This window comes from Culex pipiens, chromosome 1 (genome assembly GCF_016801865.2).
Source record: "Culex pipiens pallens isolate TS chromosome 1, TS_CPP_V2, whole genome shotgun sequence".
NCBI classification, from domain to species: domain Eukaryota; kingdom Metazoa; phylum Arthropoda; class Insecta; order Diptera; family Culicidae; genus Culex; species Culex pipiens.
In genome coordinates this window covers 42,905,877-42,926,981 of record NC_068937.1, presented here as the reverse complement: position 1 = coordinate 42,926,981, position 21,105 = coordinate 42,905,877, and the positions used below count along the sequence as shown (strand labels likewise).

The 21,105-nt window shown below is 34.8% G+C and overlaps 3 protein-coding genes across 14 annotated transcripts in view; 2 read left to right on the top strand and 1 right to left on the bottom strand.

Moving 5' to 3' along the window:
- The window catches only part of LOC120415177 (uncharacterized protein DDB_G0271670), a 38,388-nt gene extending 36,192 nt beyond the window's left edge, over nt 1-2,196 (top strand). For 4 of the 8 annotated variants that reach the window (XM_039576737.2, XM_039576669.2, XM_039577050.2 and 1 more), the window contains 2 exons: nt 658-828; nt 1,717-2,196. In XM_039576737.2, the coding sequence (XP_039432671.1) occupies nt 658-828; nt 1,717-1,911 (366 nt within the window). In that variant the 3' untranslated portion in view covers nt 1,912-2,196. Of the gene's footprint in view, nt 1-657; nt 829-933; nt 1,275-1,716 lie in introns of those variants that run through there. The other 4 variants (XM_039576810.2, XM_039577189.2, XM_039577116.2 and 1 more) reach the window with 2 other exon arrangements.
- A 5,855-nt stretch (nt 2,197-8,051) lies between these two features.
- LOC120418409 (mitochondrial amidoxime reducing component 2-like) lies at nt 8,052-9,668 on the top strand. Its single transcript, XM_039580826.2, has 3 exons — nt 8,052-8,384; nt 8,465-9,329; nt 9,388-9,668. Exons 1-3 carry the CDS (start codon nt 8,375-8,377, stop codon nt 9,494-9,496), a joined length of 984 nt encoding a protein of 327 aa, XP_039436760.1. The 5' UTR covers nt 8,052-8,374; the 3' UTR covers nt 9,497-9,668.
- Nucleotides 9,669-9,766: 98 nt separating this feature from the next.
- On the bottom strand, nt 9,767-20,851 carry LOC120418035 (mitochondrial amidoxime-reducing component 1-like). 5 transcript variants are annotated; one of them, XM_039580518.2, is made up of 6 exons: nt 20,621-20,851; nt 20,313-20,349; nt 19,941-20,106; nt 19,203-19,886; nt 10,135-10,209; nt 9,767-10,069 (listed from the first exon to the last, which is right to left on the bottom strand). In XM_039580518.2, the coding sequence occupies exons 2-6, from the start codon at nt 20,320-20,322 to the stop codon at nt 9,961-9,963; spliced, it is 1,044 nt and encodes a 347-aa protein (XP_039436452.1). In that variant the 5' UTR covers nt 20,323-20,349; nt 20,621-20,851; the 3' UTR covers nt 9,767-9,960. The 5 variants fall into 5 exon arrangements, with proteins under 5 accessions (XP_039436452.1, XP_039436532.1, XP_039436392.1 ...); XM_039580598.2 differs by having other exon boundaries at nt 19,941-20,085; nt 20,621-20,849; XM_039580458.2 differs by lacking the exon at nt 20,621-20,851 and having other exon boundaries at nt 10,135-10,164; nt 20,313-20,532.
- Between the last annotated feature and the right edge of the window lie 254 nt (nt 20,852-21,105).

The following is a 21,105-nucleotide window of genomic DNA, read 5'->3' as shown; positions in this document are numbered from 1 at the left end:
CTGATCCTCTGTCAAAAGTGTCGAGTCTGTTCTGTTTTCTGTTTTCTCTTCCTCTTTATTTTCATTTCCCTTTTTGCATCCCTTGCTTCTTCTTTTGTGTTTCCCAAATCAAGCACTTTTCAATTTTGCTTTTATTTCTTACTTTTTCTTTAGTTCTTTCCCTTTTTTAAACTCTTTCCTTTATTTCAAACGCTTATTTTGCTTCCTTCTCCCTAACTTTACCCTCTCCTATATATCTCTCTCTCTTCTTTCTGGTGACACACCAGCGCCACCATGATGACATGATAATGACAGACGATTGTTGAATTGCTCGCGAGATTGTGAAAGACGCGCGCGCACCCACACGCACACAACAAAAAACACCGAACGAAACCACTACCAAATGAGAAAACTGACGTGAGAAGCGTAATGTCGTGACTATTGTTCTATCGCTCTAATCCATGTGTTGTCTAACCCACCCCATACGGTACCGGGTAGTGACGCTTGCAGAGGGTGTGACTTTGCCGAACCTTGTGCAGTCGTCACTGCCCGGCACTACGAGTATCGTTCCTTTCGACTAACGTGTTGCCTTTTTCTCTGTGTTGACACCTCTCTCTGTGTATGTGTTGAATTGATGCTGGTTTGTGTCTTGGCTAAATGTTGTTTCACCTTCTTCAGCTCGTCTCGGGCAGCTCAGGAACCGAGCAGAGCGATGAGAAGGCCAACTCCCCGGATGACCACGAGCTGGGCAAGGGAGACGGCTACACCGAGGGTATTCCCGGACCGGTGACCCGCCTGTTCGTGCTCGCCAACCGCGGTCTGTCCAACCTGATCCAAGATCTGATCCTGGTAAGTGTGTCTTGGCTAACGTAGCTGTCAAATTCCCCCCTCACCGTAGTCGTTGCAGAACACTGTAGAACTGTCTTCTTCTTTACCCCTCTTTCTCCCTTACAGCGAATCGCACAAACTAGTGAACGAGTGGTTAACTTCAAAGCACGTCTGATTACGTCACTCATCTAAGCAGCATGTACCTTCCCCTCCCTCAACTTCCTGAGAACCGTTCCCCCACACCTGTAGAAACAATCCTGGTCCCCACAAACCCTCTTCGAAAAAAACCCTTCAAATCCCCACCCGTCGTATTTGTGTTCTAACGACTTTTGACAAACCTATCAAATCCTCAGTAGCTACGAATTTTTGCTAAGAATCAGATCTCCGCCCGGTGCCCGCTAGCCAGGACGCAAACCATTGAGCAGAGCCCGGCACTCACACCCATCAACTCATCCCGTACGCAAAAACCAGCACTCGCAATTTGTAAATACAAGACTCGAACCGAGAGAGTTCCTGTCGTCGTGCCAAACTCGCCGCGATGGCCCGCTCCGAGCGTGCCTATTGTTCTGTACACCGGTGACAGCTCTCTCTCCGTGGTGTGCGCCCTGCCCTAGCGGGCACTAGTGGAATCGCGCCCAAGGGAACTGAGTGAACTAGCTCAAAACAGAATCGGAGACAAATTCAATAAGGCTGGAAAAAGGAAACTTGTGTTTATTTTTTTTTACTATTTTTAATGTGTAATGTATAATATTTCTGCTCCATTTCTCCACACTGTCTGTACTTGCTCAAACTCAAGGTTGTGTTAAACTAATTCTGTATCTTTCCAACACACAAACACTCAAACATTACTCACATTAACACCTTAGAAACGTTCTCCTTTAACTGATTGCTCAATTTTAATTTTTCTAGTGCCTTCTTAGTAAGATAGGGTACGCTTCTCTAGAGGCGTCACAAACACTTCCATCACTTTCCGTCCAAATACCAACTTTTCCAACTATAATCGACCTTCCAACGGCGCTTCCAACCGTCCCGACGGTGGAACTGCCCACACTGCCAACGGTCCCGCCCGTTGACCTTCCAACACTTCCAACACTCTCACTCTAGAGCTATTGTTTTCGTCGCTTGACAACTTTTCCAAACTTTTTCGCAGAATCTATTCCCCCTACTCAATATAAACTAAACAAAAACAAATCAAAGCGAGAATGAAAGAGAGAGAGCTACTCATCTGCCAAAATCATGTAAATATTGTTAATTTTCGGTGTTCAACTTTCTTTCTGGCAACACTGCCAACACTTTTCAGAACAAATCAAACAAACAAATCTAACCTTTTCCCCCTCTTTTTTTCGAGAAACCCAAATAAACAAAAAAAAAACAAAGTAAGCAAAAAAAGTAACAGCATGATTGAGATAAGTGTATGCGAGGAGCATAATAGTAAGCCTACGGAAAGAAAGAGATTTAAGGGTGTAGGAGTGCGTATAAAAGCATGTAGGAATTCCTAAATTTTCCATCTTTTTTTTCGCGTCTAAGTGCTTTGAGAAAAAGAGCCGAAAGCTTTCGGTTTTCCTGTTCTGTTGTAAATAGAATTTTTCTATTCGTGTTTTTTTTTGTATCGTAACTTTCGTGTAAGCTTTCCCAAAAACAACTAGTTGATGCTTCTATTGTGCATTTTTTTACAAACTTTTTTTTTATTAAAAAAACACCCATTCGCTTATATTTTTGAGGAAGGAATCGAAAAGCCACCAACGTTACTACTACTACTTGATACTGTTAAGCAAATTAAAAGAAGAAGAAAACGCAATCAGCAGGTCTATCAAACTCTATAGGAAGAAGGAATAAATTGTTAATATATGTAGGTTTTAGGACAAGTGATTTTATGGCAGCTTTTTCGGTGATTAAATTCCTAGGGATTTACACGGACACTTTCAGAAAGAAGAAGAAAATCAAGAAAAAAATAGTTAAATAAAAAAATGTAAACACACACGCAAACGGTCGGCAAGCGGCTGTTGGTTTAGCGAAAAGGCGAATAAAATTAAATAAACGAAAAATGTATTTAATAAAAAAAAATATTCTTGTTTCCCTTGGTTGAAAGAAAATTTCAGAAAACAAAAATCAGCTACTACAATTATTATCATTCCTGAAATATCATCTCCTAACTTTCACTGCGCTTCCTTCCGTCGCGATATTCTCAGCAAAAAGAATTGCCGATCTCTATCTCGTGCTCGCACAATCCCGTGTAACTATCTCCTTTTCTCTTTCCTTCCCGCATTCACAATTATTCCCTTGCAACAAAGCGTAGTCACAAAAGCCGCCACGACACAAAATTTGCCAACGCAGTTTAACGTGACGTAATGCGAGATAGGTTCTCTCGAGTTCTTTCTTTGCTAGTTTCTGAGAAAACAAAAGAATCTTCGCTGATTTTGAACGAGGATAAGAGAAGAGAGTGCTCATGTTGGCAATCACGAGATAAAATAAGAGAACTCATAAGCTCTAGTGCCGTTCAGGAACCATCAAGTGTTAGTTTTTTGTTTTCTATCCATCGAACGAACAGTCTTAAACTTAAACGCTTGAGTAATTATTTTCACCTTGTTTTTTAGCTCTTTAAAAATCTTATTACTTTTTGAAGAATTGACCAGATTGGATGCTTCCAGTTGCAAAATATCCAGATTTGTCTATATTTTTAACTCTACAGTTTTTTTAAAAGGTCCTATACAACAACAAAAACACTGCAACTGTCAGAAGGGAGACAAATATGGTCTAATTTCACTGGAGATATTCCGACGTTTCTTCGAGCGGGGCTTGTATTTTGAATTACAAAAGTTCAAATAATTTTGTATAAGAAATAATAATATTTAAAATAAATCAAAATAATCTCGTGAGTCCGAATTCCAAAGCGAAATTTTTTTTTGTTTTTTTGCTAAATAGAGAGAAATGCCATAGCAATTATTATTTGATTTTCTGGCAAAAAAAAACTTCAAAAATACAATCCTCAAAAATAAAACAAAAATCTAAGGAATTACAGAAATCCTAAATCTAAGGAGAGTTGAAATACAGTTCGTACTTTATTATCCAAAGTCCTCTCTAAAATGTTACTCAGGATAATCGATACAAAATTTTTATTTTTCTCAAGATTTTTCTGACCTTAAATATGACTGCAAAAATGCTCCAATGTTATATAAAATTCAGTAATCTAAGATGGCAACATTAAAGTTTTGTGTTTTTTTTATTTTTTTTTTTACTAGGCCGATGCAAATATTTAGTAATGTTTTTGTCCCTCGGCCCTGACCGTGGTCAAGGGGGGGGGGGTGGGGCAAAAAAGTAAAAAATATAAAAATTTAAATAACAAGCCCTAGTCTTCACCTGGGTGATGAATAGATAGAATTCGTAACGTGATTTTCGAATGATCCAACTTTGTTTACATCTTCAAAGTAGGAGGCTGTTCAAGCACAAGCATGACTTTTTTCTTGCTGATAAATGAGCTGTTTTATAATCAGTAGAATGTGTTTTATTTTGTCTAGTTTTCGACATTTTTTCGCTGGAAAATTGGGTGTGTTTTCAAGTTTTGATCGGTTAGAAGAGATCTTTCTTTTTTCGGATGTCGAAGAACTGCGTCGAGGGTGTCATTCTGCGATGTCGCAGATAAATTCTCTAGCTGATTTTGGAATCCTGTAGCTCTTCTGGTCCTGCGAAAAAACATCGTATAGCTTTGCCAACAAATAGCCAAGATTTTCACTAAACCAGGTTTTCGAACGGAATCAAACAATAAAGACAGCTTCTGAATGGATACACCCGCATCGACTCCAAAAACAACATTAATTCATAATTATAAAAAAAATTTCGCCTTCAACTTTCTTAAGATTTCTTGCATCAACTCTAGGTTCTGAAAAGCTACACATTTTTCATTCTTGCCAAAAACAAACTTTTTTCAAGATCGATAACAATACTCTCTACCATTGGCGAACAATTAATTGGTTCCACTCTGACAGGTCAAAATTGAGGCCGTTTTGCGAACCACTTTTCAGCACCCAGGTCTTCACATTTAAATGAAAAAAAGTGTTTTAAAATGCATTTTACACTAGTTCAGTTGTTTGCAATCATTAGTTTTCAAAAAATCTAAGATCTGACAAAAACAAAAATTGTATCGAAAAAAAAGATTTTGCATCGAAAATTTTCAAAAAATCTTAAGTTTTTTTTAATAAACCCAAACATGCTAAAAATGATTTTAAACGCAGGAGAATGTATTTTAATTTGATTTCAGCTGGTTGCACTTGAATTTTTGAAGTTTATTGTAAAAATATTTTTTTGCCCCCTGATTTTTCGGGCCAATTTTGAAGGGGGGGGGGGGGGGGGGTGACAAAAACTTTTAAAAATATTTGTACTAGCCTTAGAAAAAAATGATTTTTCGGAATTTGAGTTTTTCAAATTCCTAATTTTAACATTTTGACTTTATGAATATATCAATCATTTTAGGATATATGAGCCAATTTTGGACCTACTATGGAAAGCATCAACATAAATCGCCTTGTTTTCGGAATCGTTTTAAATAATTTGACTTGATTTTTTTCGGATCCTAATTTATGCATAACAAAGTGCACTATTGAAGATATGAAATAATTTAACCATTTCAATATCATAAGCATTTTCAATAAAACATTTTTTGGATGCATTTTGGACTTATTGAATGTATTTTAGATGTACCTATTTTGGACCCACACTCTGATTGGTTGAAATTTTGACAACTCGAACCGCGGCACAAACTCTCCCTGCTATGAAGACAAACAACACAACAAACCAAGCCTGCTCCGGTGGAATCGCAGGTGGTGGTTGGACTCGCAATCCAAAGGTCGTCAGTACGAACCCTAGAGTGAAAGGCGAACCCCCTTGAAAGTCTCCCGGAAGTCGGCAATGTGGACGGTTTGATTTTGATTTTTTGAAATTTACTACAGATATCAGCGGCGCTGATAATTTGACAAAGAACTTTTTTATTTGCTTTTTAAAACTTAGGTTCCTGTCAAAGAAATTCAATCCAACATATTGAATTGAAATTTTTCATTTAATTTCAATGCTATACCGAAATAAATTTATAAACAAAACTGGCAACACCTTGTTATACATGTGTTGGTTGTTGGTAGCCTTGAGTCGTCGGCAAAGTAGCCCCAAAAACTGAAAAAATATTTTGAATTGAGTTTTTTTGCGAAAATAGATTATTTATTTGAATGATTTAGTGGCGAAAAACATGAAGGAATTAAATAACCAACACTTACATTGCTCGGAAACCGGACGAAAAGTTTGATATCAGTGCAAAATAGAAAAACAATTCAAGGTGTCGCGAGCCAAATCTGATGAGCATCGAGGCCAATTTTTTTTTTGACCTAATCGATGTGCTAGGAAAATGGTAGGAAATACGAATGGCATTGGAAAAAGTGGCTGAAAATGCGGAAATAAGCAAAAATGTTAACATTTTTGGAAAAGGTAAGCTATAAAACCGAACCACGTATCCCAGTGGTAACGCTTCCGCCTCGTAAGCGGTAGATCGGGGTTCAAATCCCGGCTCGGACCAACATAACTGGTGACCTTTCCCCTCCTGGAATCGATTGCTTAGTAAAGGGAAGGTAGTGTATCGTCACAAACTGGACCATATCACGACACCTTAGGGAGGCGACCTATGGAAAGTTAACATTAACCCTAACAAGTTAACATTAAGTTGAGAATGAAACTGCCACTGAATCCGCTTTGTAAATGCCGGCCCCGATACTCTTCAAGGGTGTTCCCCTCAGGAACTGGGAAAGATTTACTTTTACTAAGCTACAAAACGACACTTTCTGTTCGTTGGATTCAGCAAATTCATACTTTAGATACCCGAATTAACTCGGTGGTCCAAAATAGGTACTAGGTCCAAAATAGTGTCATATTCTAGGTCATATTACACCCTAGTTCCCCCCAAGAATCTCGAGCCCACGCATCGTCACGAAAAGAATGCAAAACATGACCGCGTTTCTTTCGAGCTCTGTCTGGCTCGAATAGACTTGCTTCAAAAAGGTAAAGAAATAGCTTTTGGTCAAAATCAAAATAAAAATAAATGTCCACAAAAAGCTCATTTTAGTCGATTTGAAAGAAATCCACAGAAATCTCTGAAAACCAAGTCGATCTGTGGTCATGCTCACTTTTTAATTTCTCGTTTAAACAGAGATTTTTATTAAAATTCTATCTAGATTACTATTCAAGATACTTTTCTGAGGAGAACTAACTAGAGTTAATTTTCCGGTGAATCATGGTGTTGTGTTCATTTCTATTACAGACTTCAAGGTACTTTTCTCGAATTTCAGAATATACTTCATATTTTGGTGCACCGATTAGTTTGGGAGACCAACCACATTTGAATGCAAATTTTCTATAAAACTTTCATTTTAGGTGCATCAATTAACCAAGATTTTAATGCACTTTCTTCACTTTAGATTACTTTAGGCGATAACATTGCAAGCTTAACTTACAATGGAACTCATCGCGATGGTGGATTCTTGCAAATATTTCGCCTGGTTCCGCGGAACATTTTGGACATTCACGTGCGCGGACGTGTCGCTGTTAGCACTAAGCGGAGTTACTAACATTCGGGATCACCAGTTATAGCTCTATGGAGTAACCACTAACGTGCTACGTCCAGCGCAAGCCTACGGAATGATCGCGAGACGCGTTGTAGATCTGGAGACCGGCCACAACTGACCGGATTTCCTCTACGGTTCGGCAACGAAGGGCTTACGTTAACTATAAACTGATTTTATGTTTAGGAAGGATGGTATGACGGGAGAACGTGAGGATGGATTTTGTGGAAAACTTAAAGGAAATAGAAAACTTTTATTGGACAAGGTTGGGCAGGGTTCATACTTTCACGATTCACCTGTAATGGTGATGCGGTGAAATTTACTCGCGAACCACCTGCACATATTACCAGTTAAGTTCTGCCATTAGATGTCAGAAGCATAGAATTTAGTATCAGTTAATGCCACTGGATAACAATAGTCCTGACTTTGGGTGTTCCATCTCTTCTAACTACCATTGCAACAAATTACAGATAGAACTCGAACAGTACTTCTTCCAAGACCGCTTAATTTGCAAAGGAGCATTCCTGTACTGCACAAGTCCTGACTGTATTTATTTACTTCCCACTTAGGGCTACTGCGCAGTACACATGTTTACGTCCCACACAGACAAACCAGAAATTGAATTGACACCCAAGAAGAACGCCGGCTCAGCCAGCGCACAACTGCTAATGCCAGTTGATCAAGAATCGCTGTATCTGCAACTTGTAGTTAACTTTGTAATTCGCATTCTCAATACGCCTATAATTCGCATATCAGTGCGAAAGCATCTTCCTGGCAGCGCTGCTGTCGACATCGCTCGTAACTCTCGCTGAATTTGAATACAAAAATAAACCTGCCCGCGAAAGCTGATAAACGCTTATCAGCTGTACGCTCCAAGTAGATTGACTGCTGAGCGCGGTCAGCAGTTCCACCAGTCGAGCCGAAGCGTCGCTGGATGTTCATCACCTGTTCCGCCCAAAAGGTGCAATACAATGTTATCTAGTAAGTATTTATCTTGATTGGCCGAATGACTACTAGATGATAGTTCTCGATTACCCACCGTTCGCGCGCCAATCAATTAGAGCTGATTGAGGAGTTCAGTGCTGCCAGCGCGTCCAAGCAGGCTTTGCTGGTGGCGGCAGGGGTCGGAACGGTTGCGGCGACCGCCGTCGGAGCCTACTACGTCAAGAAGCGCATCGACAACACCCCACCCAAGCAGTGGCGTAGGGCGGGCGAGATAAACGAAATCTTCGTGTACCCCATCAAGTCATGTGGTCCGATCAAGGTCAGCCGCATCGGTTGCTCGATGCTGGGTCCCCAGCGGCAGATGCTGCGCGACCGGATCTTTATGGTTACGAACGAGGACGGGAAGTTTGTGACGGCCCGGCAAAAGCCGAAGATGGTGCTGATCCGGCCGCAGTTTGACGCTAGTTTCGCACGGATGACCTTGTCGGCGCCCGGAATGGATGACATTACGATCGATGTCAAGGCGCTGCTCGATGGTCCTCAAGCGAACGGGGTCGTCTGGGGTGAGACGGTGCCAACCGTGGACTGCGGCGACGATGTGGCCAGGTGGTTCTCGACGTACATCCTCGGCACGGACAAAGGGTACCGCTTGAAGTTTTACCCGCTGAACGAAACTTCCCGAAAGAGATCCAACGAAGATACCGGCTCCCTGCAGGACGAAACAAGCTACATGCTGTTCAACACGGCCACCGTGGAGGACCTCAACACCCGGCTGGACCAAAAAGTGACCGCGCTGCAGTTCCGGCCGAACTTTGTCGTCAAAGGGCCACCCGCCTACGCCGAGGACAACTGGCGTTGGGTCAAGATTGGCAACACGGTGTTCCGGTACGTGAAACCCTGCCTGCGCTGTGTGTTTACCAACATTGATCCGGCCAAGGGCATCAGCAACCAGGAGGGGCAGCCGCTGAAGACGTTGAAGGGGTGAGGGCGAAGTAGGCTTTGAAATTGCGTAACAATTTTTAACTTTCTTTTATTTCAGATACCGTAAAATTCCGGCACTGGGAGAATCACCAGCTTTTGGAATTCATCTCGGTTTACGCAAGGCTGGCGAGGTCAGTCTTGGTGATCCGGTGTACTATGGCTGCTGAACTGTCACTCGAGAGGTGTTTTTAAACTGTCAAATTCTATTGTTTACTCCTGATGATGCCAACTGTCGTGAAACGATGAGCATTTAAAGCTGCGTTTGTATACATGAAATTATTTTTAGAGAAATTTTATAAAGGCTTTCCATCTTATAATAAATTTAATGTTTTAATAGAATTCCAAAATTCTTCTCAAGCTCTAAATTCAAACCTAGGAAAAGCCTTGGCAGGGAAAAAATAGCTCGGTTCCCCTACCACGAAATAAAACATTTTACCCTTAATTTACTCAACAAACGTACTTTCTTTATTTGCGTCGCTACGTAAAAGCACATAAAAAATAAAACTCTTCGGAAATGATTAGAACGTGACGATGGCCAACTGAGCGTCTTTGTGTGGGAAATTGCACCGCGTGAATACAATAATGGCTTTTCTACCGGCAGCTGTCGTAACTCTTCAGCGCTCCCTTCTGGTTAGCATCCGACGTAAACGGCATCCCCCAGACGGACGGTTCCCTCGCGGCGGACGCCCATCTGCATGCCCACGACAGGGGAATCGCCCAGACCGGGCTTCTTGCGGTACCTTTTGAATAGATAAAACGATTTAATTAGAAAAATTTGAGGTTAGAAAAAGCGTTTTGAACATACGATTTGAGCGTTTTCAGCGGTTCACCATCGCTGTTGGGAATGCCAGTTTCCGGGTCGACGTTCGTGAAGATGCATCTGGAAGAATTGATTTAAATGTTTAATTGATGTTTTTTGATATAATTTTACAGCGACAAATTACCAGATGTGATTAGGATAATCCAAAATGTAAGCATGAAATGTGCGAGTGAAAAGTTAGATGGAGAAAAATATAGTACAAACAAAAGCAGAGTTTTGACGCTCTCAAAGCTTTTAGAATTTGAATGAAGAACATATTTATCGAATTAGCGGGAATCAATTTACGGGGGCTCCAATCAGTGGGATTCGAATTAGGCGAAAAAAGCAAAGCAATCCACTTCCCCGGGTCTTTTCCCCGGGTCTTTTGTGGTCTCTGTTGCATGTTTCTACTCTTCTATTTCTAGCAGTCATCCAAAACCTCTTTTACGCAAATGGATCGACGTGTTACTTCCCCATCCGATAGAAGGCCAGGAGGATAAGGCGTGAACCTAATCCGCGCCCCATAGCAACTTAGGGATCGGCTGCCGAAGCCGCTAACCGCGCCACGAGGCCTTCGAATTAGGGGAAATATCCCCATTTTAATCCTAATAAGCGGTCGTGTTTGAATGATGCCGGATAATCTGGAGTATTCCTTGAATATTACTAAAACCAAGTACACCAACGAGTAGAGCAACTTTTTGTAAACATTTCTGTTTATTTAAACTTCTACTAAAAGTTATTCTATTCCTTTTACAAGCCTTTTAAAAAAATATTTCCCAAATGTATTCTAATCAGATGAGAATTCGTTGGGCCACGCCCATTTTTCTATTTTCTGCTTAGTTCTTTTTTTCTTCCAGCGCTCTACTCTGCTTAGTGCTGTCAATTGTGTTGTTTTTTTAAGCGAACACTCACGAAAAGTAGCATTTTCAGAGAAAATTTCCTGACATCACTGGCTCACTCAAGCAGGCGCTGCTTGTGGCGTTGGTGGCCACCCTTTCTTCTTTATTTGCATTCGCTTCTCACTCGGTTTTCTTCAGCCTTCGATTGGAATGGGTCGCCAAAATTCAAACGTCAAAAGGCTTGGCACGTTTTTTTTATGGCGCTTGCTAATTATTTACATGTTTTGGGATTATTTTTCAAGTAAGTGACAAACTAATGTGTAAAAGAGCATGTTGCCAGTATTTGGAAGCGATTTCATATCTTAAGTGCTTTGGAAACGTGCTTTCTCGAGGTGGTGCTGTTGTTGGTTAGTTTATTGCCTAAATAGTATTTTTGGCGCTTTAATCGAGCATCAAACTTTTCATATGACGAAGATAGGTGTTTGATTAGAAAGGGTTTATTTCCCCTAACAAATCATCACTGGAAATTTTGTTGCTAGAAATTTTCAGCATTTAAATGTCTTAGCTACAATTGAACTTCAATAAGATTGATATATTTTGATTTTAAGAAAAGAAATACAAAAAAATCTTTAAAAAAAATCGGTACACTTCAATTTTGAATGATATCACATGCTATCATTTTTTGTACACTGCAATGAAATACCTTGTTATCATTATAATTTAAAAACAAATACCACAAATGAAAAGTTTTTAACCGTCTTGATTTTCAGGATGATTAATATCCTTTTATTTTTATATCCTTTTTGCAGGCAAATTTATTTTTAAACCGTGGCTTAATCCACCTTTAGGTGGTGAGTACCTTTCTCATGTCGAGCTGGTGGAATCTGGAAAAGTTCATGTTCAGTTAACGTCAGAAAATAAGGATTTGTTATTGAAAGACCGAGATTAGCTGTTGTAACAACAGAGATTTGTTTTTAAGAGCGAGTTTTTCACCAATGTATAACAGGTCGTATCGAGGTGCTCCGATTTGGAAGAAACTTTCAGTGTTTGTTTGTCTATACATGAGACGAACTCATGCCAAATATGAGCCCTCTACGACAAAGGGAAGTGGGGTAAAACGGGCTTTGAAATTTGAGGTCCAAAAAACCAAAAAAATCTCAAAATTGCTCGCATTTCCGTACAACTTCATCAATTCCAACTCTCTTAGGCTGGATTTTCATGGATCATGCAACGACATCGTAAGCACGAGCATCGAAATTTTAACGATGCTCTTGGATGGCGTTATAACTTAGCTATGACTCAAACCTAAATAACGGGCAGACCACCATTTTTCCCGCAAGCGTTTCAAGAAGGAACGGTAGAAAATGGGAGAGAAACGCTTGGGGAAACGTCAACACAAAGCAACACGTGCACGGAAAAACCAAAGATAAAAATTTTAGACAAATGCAGGGGAACTTTTAATTTAGAGCCATTCAAAATTTATTTCCGGATAGAACAAAATAATATTAATATTAATAATGTTTGGCAGCATTTAGTAGAGCATGACAAAATAGACCAAAATAAGACCGGCGAGAACGGGAAGTATCTAATTATAGAACGAAAAATCAAAGTATGCTATTTGAAGGGACTGAAAAATAATTGAAAGATGGAGCCATATTGATATTGAGAAAATTGACAGCCAGAGAGTCAACTGTACAAACATGGGGTGAATTGAAATTCTGAAATTCTGAAATTCTGAAATTCTGATATTCTGAAATTCTGAAATTCTGTAATTCTGAAATTCTGTAATTCTGAAATTCTGAAATTCTGAAATTCTGAAATTCTGAAATTCTGAAATTCTGAAATTCTGAAATTCTGAAATTCTGAAATTCTGAAATTCTGAAATTCTGAAATTCTGAAATTCTGAAATTCTGAAATTCTGAAATTCTGAAATTCTGAAATTCTGAAATTCTGAAATTCTGAAATTCTGAAATTCTGAAATTCTGAAATTCTGAAATTCTGAAATTCTGAAATTCTGAAATTCTGAAATTCTGAAATTCTGAAATTCTGAAATTCTGAAATTCTGAAATTCTGAAATTCTGAAATTCTGAAATTCTGAAATTCTGAAATTCTGAAATTCTGAAATTCTGAAATTCTGAAACTCTGAAACTCTGAAACTCTGAAACTCTGAAATTCTGAAATTCTGAAATTCTGAAATTCTGAAATTCTGAAATTCTGAAATTCTGAAATTCTGAAATTCTGAAATTCTGAAATTCTGAAATTCTGAAATTCTGAAATTCTGAAATTCTGAAATTCTGAAATTCTGAAATTCTGAAATTCTGAAATTCTGAAATTCTGAAATTCTGAAATTCTGAAATTCTGAAATTCTGAAATTCTGAAATTCTGAAATTCTGAAATTCTGAAATTCTGAAATTCTGAAATTCTGAAATTCTGAAATTCTGAAATTCTGAAATTCTGAAATTCTGAAATTCTGAAATTCTGAAATTCTGAAATTCTGAAATTCTGAAATTCTGAAATTCTGAAATTCTGAAATTCTGAAATTCTGAAATTCTGAAATTCTGAAATTCTGAAATTCTGAAATTCTGAAATTTTGAAATTTTGAAATTCTGAAATTCTGAAATTCTGAAATTCTGAAATTCTGAAATTCTGAAATTCTGAAATTCTGAAATTCTGAAATTCTGAAATTCTGAAATTCTGAAATTCTGAAATTCTGAAATTCTGAATTTCTGAAATTCTGAAATTCTGAAATTCTGAAATTCTGAAATTCTGAAATTCTGAAATTCTGAAATTCTGAAATTCTGAAATTCTGAAATTCTGAAATTCTGAAATTCTGAAATTCTGAAATTCTGAAATTCTGAAATTCTGAAATTCTGAAGCTATGAAATTCTGAAATTCTGAAATTCTGAAATTCTGAAATTCTGAAATTCTGAAATTCTGAAATTCTGAAATTCTGAAATTCTGAAATTCTGAAATTCTGAAATTCTGAAATTCTGAAATTCTGCAATTCTGCAATTCTGCAATTCTGAAATTATGAAATTATGAAATTATGAAATTATGAAATTATGAAATTATGAAATTATGAAATTATGAAATTATGAAATTATGAAATTATGAAATTATGAAATTATGAAATTATGAAATTATGAAATTATGAAATTATGAAATTATGAAATTATGAAATTATGAAATTATGAAATTATGAAATTATGAAATTATGAAATTATGAAATTATGAAATTATGAAATTATGAAATTATGAAATTATGAAATTATGAAATTATGAAATTATGAAATTATGAAATTATGAAATTATGAAATTATGAAATTATGAAATTATGAAATTATGAAATTATGAAATTATGAAATTATGAAATTATGAAATTATGAAATTATGAAATTATGAAATTATGAAATTATGAAATTATGAAATTATGAAATTATGAAATTATGAAATTATGAAATTATGAAATTATGAAATTATGAAATTATGAAATAATGAATATAAAAAATTTAGAAATTAACAAATTCTGAATTTCTTTCTTATTTTTTTTCTTAATTTCTTAATTTCTTAATTTCTTAATTTCTTAATTTCTTAATTTCTTAATTTCTTAATTTCTTAATTTCTTAATTTCTTAATTTCTTAATTTCTTAATTTCTTAATTTCTTAATTTCTTAATTTCTTAATTTCTTAATTTCTTAATTTCTTAATTTCTTAATTTCTGAATTTCTTAATTTCTTAATTTCTTAATTTCTTAATTTCTGAATTTCTTAATTTCTTAATTTCTTAATTTCTTAATTTCTTAATTTCTTAATTTCTTAATTTCTTAATTTCTTAATTTCTTAATTTCTTAATTTCTTAATTTCTTAAATTCTTAATTTCTTAAATTCTTAAATTCTTAAATTCTTAAATTCTTAAATTCTTAAATTCTTAAATTCTTAATTTCTTAATTTCTTAATTTCTTAATTTCTTAATTTCTTAATTTCTTAATTTCTTAATTTCTTAATTTCTTAATTTCTTAATTTCTTAATTTCTTAATTTCTTAATTTCTTAATTTCTTAATTTCTTAATTTCTTAATTTCTTAATTTCTTAATTTCTTAATTTCTTAATTTCTTAATTTCTTAATTTCTTAAATTCTTAATTTCTTAATTTCTTAATTTCTTAATTTCTTAATTTCTTAATTTCTTAATTTCTTAATTTCTTAATTTCTTAATTTCTTAATTTCTTAATTTCTTAATTTCTTAATTTCTTAATTTCTTAATTTCTTAATTTCTTAATTTCTTAATTTCTTAATTTCTTAATTTCTTAATTTCTTAATTTCTTAATTTCTTAATTTCTTAATTCCTAATTTCTTAATTTCTTAATTTCTTAATTTCTTAATTTCTTAATTTCTTAATTTCTTAATTTCTTAATTTCTTAATTTCTTAATTTCTTAATTTCTTAATTTCTTAATTTCTTAATTTCTTAATTTCTTAATTTCTTAATTTCTTAAATTCTTAATTTCTTAAATTCTTAATTTCTTAATTTCTTAATTTCTTAATTTCTTAATTTCTTAATTTCTTAATTTCTTAATTTCTTAATTTCTTAAATTCTTAATTTCTTAATTTCTTAATTTCTTAATTTCTTAATTTCTTAATTTCTTAATTTCTTAAATTCTTAATTTCTTAATTTCTTAATTTCTTAATTTCTTAATTTCTTAATTTCTTAAATTCTTAAATTCTTAAATTCTTAATTTCTTAATTTCTTAATTTCTTAATTTCTTAATTTCTTAATTTCTTAATTTCTTAATTTCTTAAATTCTTAATTTCTTAATTTCTTAATTTCTTAATTTCTTAATTTCTTAATTTCTTAATTTCTTAATTTCTTAATTTCTTAATTTCTTAATTTCTTAATTTCTTAAATTCTTAATTTCTTAAATTCTTAATTTCTTAATTTCTTAATTTCTTAATTTCTTAATTTCTTAATTTCTTAATTTCTTAATTTCTTAATTTCTTAATTTCTTAATTTCTTAATTTCTTAATTTCTTAATTTCTTAATTTCTTAATTTCTTAATTTCTTAATTTCTTAATTCCTTAATTTCTTAATTTCTTAATTTCTTAATTTCTTAATTTCTTAATTTCTTAATTTCTTAATTTCTTAATTTCTTAATTTCTTAATTTCTTAATTTCTTAATTTCTTAATTTCTTAATTTCTTAATTTCTTAATTTCTTAATTTCTTAATTTCTTAATTTCTTAATTTTTTAATTTCTTAATTTCTCAATTTTTTAATTTCTCAATTTCTTAATTTCTCAATTTATTAATTTCTCAATTTCTTAATTTCTTTATTTCTTTATTTCTTTATTTCTTTATTTCTTTATTTCTTTATTTCTTTATTTCTTTATTTCTTTATTTCTTTATTTCTTTATTTCTATATATCTTTAGATCTTTATATCTTTATTTCTTTATATCTTTATTTCTTTATTTATTTATTTCTTTATTTCTTTATTTCTTTATTTCTGTATTTCTGTATTTCTTTATTTCTTTATTTCTTTATTTCTTTATTTCTTTATTTCTTTATTTCTTTATTTCTTTATTTCTTTATTTCTTTATTTCTTTATTTCTTTATTTCTTTATTTCTTTATTTCTTTATTTCTTTATTTCTTTATTTCTTTATTTCTTTATTTCTTTATTTCTTTATTTCTTAATTTCTTTATTTCTTTATTTCTTTATTTCTTTATTTCTTTATTTCTTTATTTCTTTATTTCTTTATTTCTTTATTTCTTTATTCCTTTATTTCTTCATTTCTTTATTTCTTTATTTCTTTATTTCTTTATTTCTTTATTTCTTTATTTCTTATATTCTTTATTTCTTTATTTCTTTCTTTCTTTCTTTCTTTATTTCTTAATTTCTTTATTTCTTTATTTCTTTATTTCTTTATTTCCTTATTTCTTTATTTCTTTATTTCTTTATTTCTTTATTTCTTTATTCCTTTATTTCTTCATTTCTTTATTTCTTTATTTCTTTATTTCTTTATTTCTTTATTTCTTTATTTCTTAATTTCTTTATTTCTTTATTTCTTTATTTCTTTATTTCTTTATTTCTTTATTTCTTTATTTCTTTATTTCTTTATTTCTTTATTTCTTTATTTCTTTATTTCTTTATTTCTTTATTTCTTTATTTCTTTATTTCTTTATTTCTTTATTTCTTTATTTCTTTATTTCTTAATTTCTTTATTTCTTTATTTCTTTATTTCTTTATTTCTTTATTTCTTTATTTCTTTATTTCTTTATTTCTTTATTTCTTTATTTCTTTATTTCTTTATTTCTTTATTTCTTTATTTCTTTATTTATTTATTTCTTTATTTCTTTATTTCTTTATTTCTTTATTTATTTATTTCTTTATTTCTTTATTTCTTTATTTCTTTATTTCTTTATTTCTTTATTTCTTTATTTCTTTATTTCTTATATTCTTTATTTCTTTAATTCTTTAAGTCTTTATTTGTTATATTCTTTAATTATTATATTCTTTATTTCTTTATTTCTTTATTTATTAATTTGTTTAATTCTTTATTTCTTTATTTCTTTATTTCTTTATTTCTTAATTTCTTAATTTCTTAATTTCTTTATTTCTTTATTTCTTATTTCTTTATTTCTTTATTTCTTTATTTCTTTATTTCTTTATTTCTTTATTTCTTTATTTCTTTATTTCTTTATTTCTTTATTTCTTTATTTCTTTATTTCTTTATTTCTTTATTTCTTTATTTCTTTATTTCTTTATTTCTTTATTTCTTTATTTCTTTATTTCTTTATTTCTTTATTTCTTTATTTCTTTATTTCTTTATTTCTTTATTTCTTTATTTCTTTATTTCTTTATTTCTTTATTTCTTTATTTCTTTATTTCTTTATTTCTTTATTTCTTTATTTCTTTATTTCTTTATTTCTTTATTTCTTTATTTCTTTATTTCTTTATTTCTTTATTTCTTTATTTCTTTATTTCTTTATTTCTTTATTTCTTTATTTCTTTATTTCTTTATTTCTTTATTTCTTTATTTCTTTATTTCTTTATTTCTTTATTTCTTTATTTCTTTTTTTCTTTATTTCTTTATTTCTTTATTTCTTTATTTCTTTATTTCTTTATTTCTTTATTTCTTTATTTCTTTATTCGTGTTTTTCCTAATTTCTTATTATCGTAGTTTCTTAATTTAATCTAAATTAGAGAATTTGTTTTCTTCTTCTTCTCTCTCTCATATGTCTTCCAATAATGAGGTGGGGGGGAGGGGGCTTTCACCCGAATGTACCTGCCCTGGCTTGGGGCCTGTCCAAAATATGTATCATAGGTGACAATCAACATTTTCCTTGAATTACATACATTTCATGCTGTGAAATAAAATCAAAATTTTTTCTTGTTATTTGAAAACGTAAAAACCCACTTTAAAATAATTTGAGGTAGCCTATCGCCTCTTTTCAAAACTTTGTCGACATCAACATCAGCCGATTCCATTGTTGCCATTTTGGCATCGGAAAAATCTCATGTGTTTGCCACAAAACGCTTGAAACGCTTGCCTGCTTGAAATATTCACGGAAATATTTCACAGCGTTATTTGGTTTGTGTCCATGGTGTCGCGGCAGCAATATGGCTGAGAGGACAGGTATCGAACTACGATGCACTGACATTTTAGCAAAGCATGGTAGTGACTATGCTTTCGATGTCGGTCATCTTACGATGCTCGTGCATCGAAAATCAAAAGTCGGAAAATCACATTTGCGGGGCTTTCCGGCAATTAGTATTTGTTTTTATTGTTCGTACTGCCATGCACAATCAATCTAAACTATTTTACCACTTAACTTGGTCGAAAAATTTGAGTTTTCGACCAAATTTGACCACGAGCATCGAAAGCCGTTCTCGATGTCGGTCATCGAAAAATCCATGAAAATCCACCCTTAGATGCATTCGAAAGGTCTTTTGAAGCACTTCAAAATGTTCCATAGACATCCAGGATTTGTTCGACTTTTGACAAATGACTTTGTCTTTGATTGTTGTTGATATCCGATTAATTCAGCTCATTGAAACATATTTCCGAAAAGGGAATGAGTGTTGAGATTTGAAATAAATCATTCGATAAAAGATGACCACGAACTATGCAAAATGTACCAGTGATAAGACAAGCATGACATACAAAGCCTACAACAATAACCCCTCCCGAAAAGCTCTGACTCACCCACCACCACCCCACAACATTGCGAAATCCGCGCACTCACCTCGTGCAAGCCTTCACGTTCCGGTACACCGTCTCGCCGATCTTGATCCACTTCCAGTCGTCCTCCTCGAACGCACCCGGTCCCTTCACGACAAAGTTTGGCCTGTACTGCACCGCCGAGCAAGGCTTATCGACGCGCGCGTTCACGTCCGCCACGGACGCCTCCGACACGAGCATGAAGCTGGTGGCGTCGTGCAGCGCTCCGGAGTCCCGCGGCGTCAGGTTGATGTGGATGAGGTTCTTCTCGCGGACTGGCCGCGTCGGATGGGCTAGCGGGTAGAACACCAGCCGCAGGCCGAAGTCTTCACTGAGCAGGAAGCGGGACAGCCAGCGGGCGAGTTCTTCGCCGCAGTCGACCGCCGTCACGGTCTGGCCCCAGACGGACGCCTTGACGGGCTCGACGGAGAAGAGCCGCTTGACGTCGACGGCGATGTCCATCATGCCGGGCGCGGACAGGGTCATCGTTTCGTACTGGTCGTCGAAGCGTGGCTGCACCAGCACTAGCTTGGGGTGAGAGCGGCCGGTGATGAACGTTCCGTCGGTTTGGATCACCATGAAGATTCGATCGCGCAGCAGACCGAGCTTGGGTCCGATGGTGGAGCAGTCCATCTGGGTGAGCCGGATCGCGCCGCACGACTTGATCGGGTAGACGTGCAGGTCGGTGAGCTCGCCAACGCGGCGCCATCTGGAAGGAAAACGGCTTGTAACGACGGCCTTGCAAAACTTCTTGAAGACTTACTGCTTCGGTGGAGTATTTTCCAGATACTGCCGGACCAGCTTGTACACGCCGTAGCCGGTGACGGCCGCAACGCTGACTCCGACGGCCGCCAGGATCACATTCCGGATGGTTTTGTCCCCGCCGGATCCGGACTCGTCGAGCAGTTCTAGTTTCAACAGAGAGACTCCTGAGTGTTAGTGTTTGCAGTGCAATGTAAGATTCCAATGGGATTAAGCAAGCGTTTGTCGCGTTATTTTTTACCAAATACCAGAGTTCCAATTGGAAGCGTGAGCATGAGGAAGGAATGAAATTCCGTATGAGGGCAACTATTCTAAACAAGATTCTACGAACAAGCGTTAGAGGGTGAGCAAAACTACTGAAAGGGGCACTTACTGGACATCATCTCGGGTGAATCCTTCGCGACGTGATGCTTGAAAGTGAACGGAATCGAGCAGAAGTCAATCATCAATTACAAGAGTACTGTTTTGAGGTTGCAGATTGCCAATAATTTCGTAACTTTTGGAGGAGCTAACTGGCCGATAGTCGGTCTAATTTGGTGCGTTATTCATGATAAGAGAGTGGCTCTTTGGAGCAGAAGTGAGCACTCGGACGAGGTGATAAACAGATAACACACAATCGTCAAAACTCAGAATGGATGAGACGAGTTAGAAGAGAAGGGGAGAAGGTGGGAAGCATCTTACCTTGGCTGGAAGCGGTGTATTGTCCCCGGTACCGGTTACGAAGCACTGCTGAATGGAACTGATGGCTGGAATTGCCGGGAGGATGGTGCGGGAATGACTTTGGTTATCTTTTCGATCGGTTATTGACTTAATAAAACTTGCTCGATAAGGCACGAAGCCGGTTTCTCTTTTTTTTGGGGACTCGCGATTTGTTTGTGTTTTAGGGATTCGCGAAGGTGTTAGAGGGATGGAAACAAATTGCGAAAGAGAACTGAGGGGAAGAAGTGTTGTCAGATTTTTTTTTATTTATCTTGAAAATTGATAAAACAGTAAAATTGATGTTTCATTTTGAGCATATTATTTGAACAACACGCTGACAGGCTAGGGATCAATGCTTCCTACTCTCTTTTATGTGTTTTAGTTGAAAACTATTTTTAGTTACAATCTGTTGAAAACTTATAACGGTTCGATCAGTTTCGATGAAAACTTTTCAAAATGGGTTAGCT

What these genes read in the sequence shown, in the direction of transcription:
- LOC120418409 (XM_039580826.2), top strand. An exon ending in CCGCTGAAGACGTTGAAGGG is followed by an intron (nt 9,330 to 9,387) that starts GTGAGGGCGAAG and finishes CTTTTATTTCAG; the next exon opens with ATACCGTAAAATTCCGGCAC.
- LOC120418035 (XM_039580319.2), bottom strand. Translation starts at nt 20,385, where the DNA reads ATGATTGACTTCTGCTCGATTCCGTTCACTTTCAAGCATCACGTCGCG. An exon ending in GAAAATACTCCACCGAAGCA is followed by an intron (nt 19,887 to 19,940) that starts GTAAGTCTTCAA and finishes TTTTCCTTCCAG; the next exon opens with ATGGCGCCGCGTTGGCGAGC. An exon ending in CCGCTGAAAACGCTCAAATC is followed by an intron (nt 10,070 to 10,134) that starts GTATGTTCAAAA and finishes TCTATTCAAAAG; the next exon opens with GTACCGCAAGAAGCCCGGTC.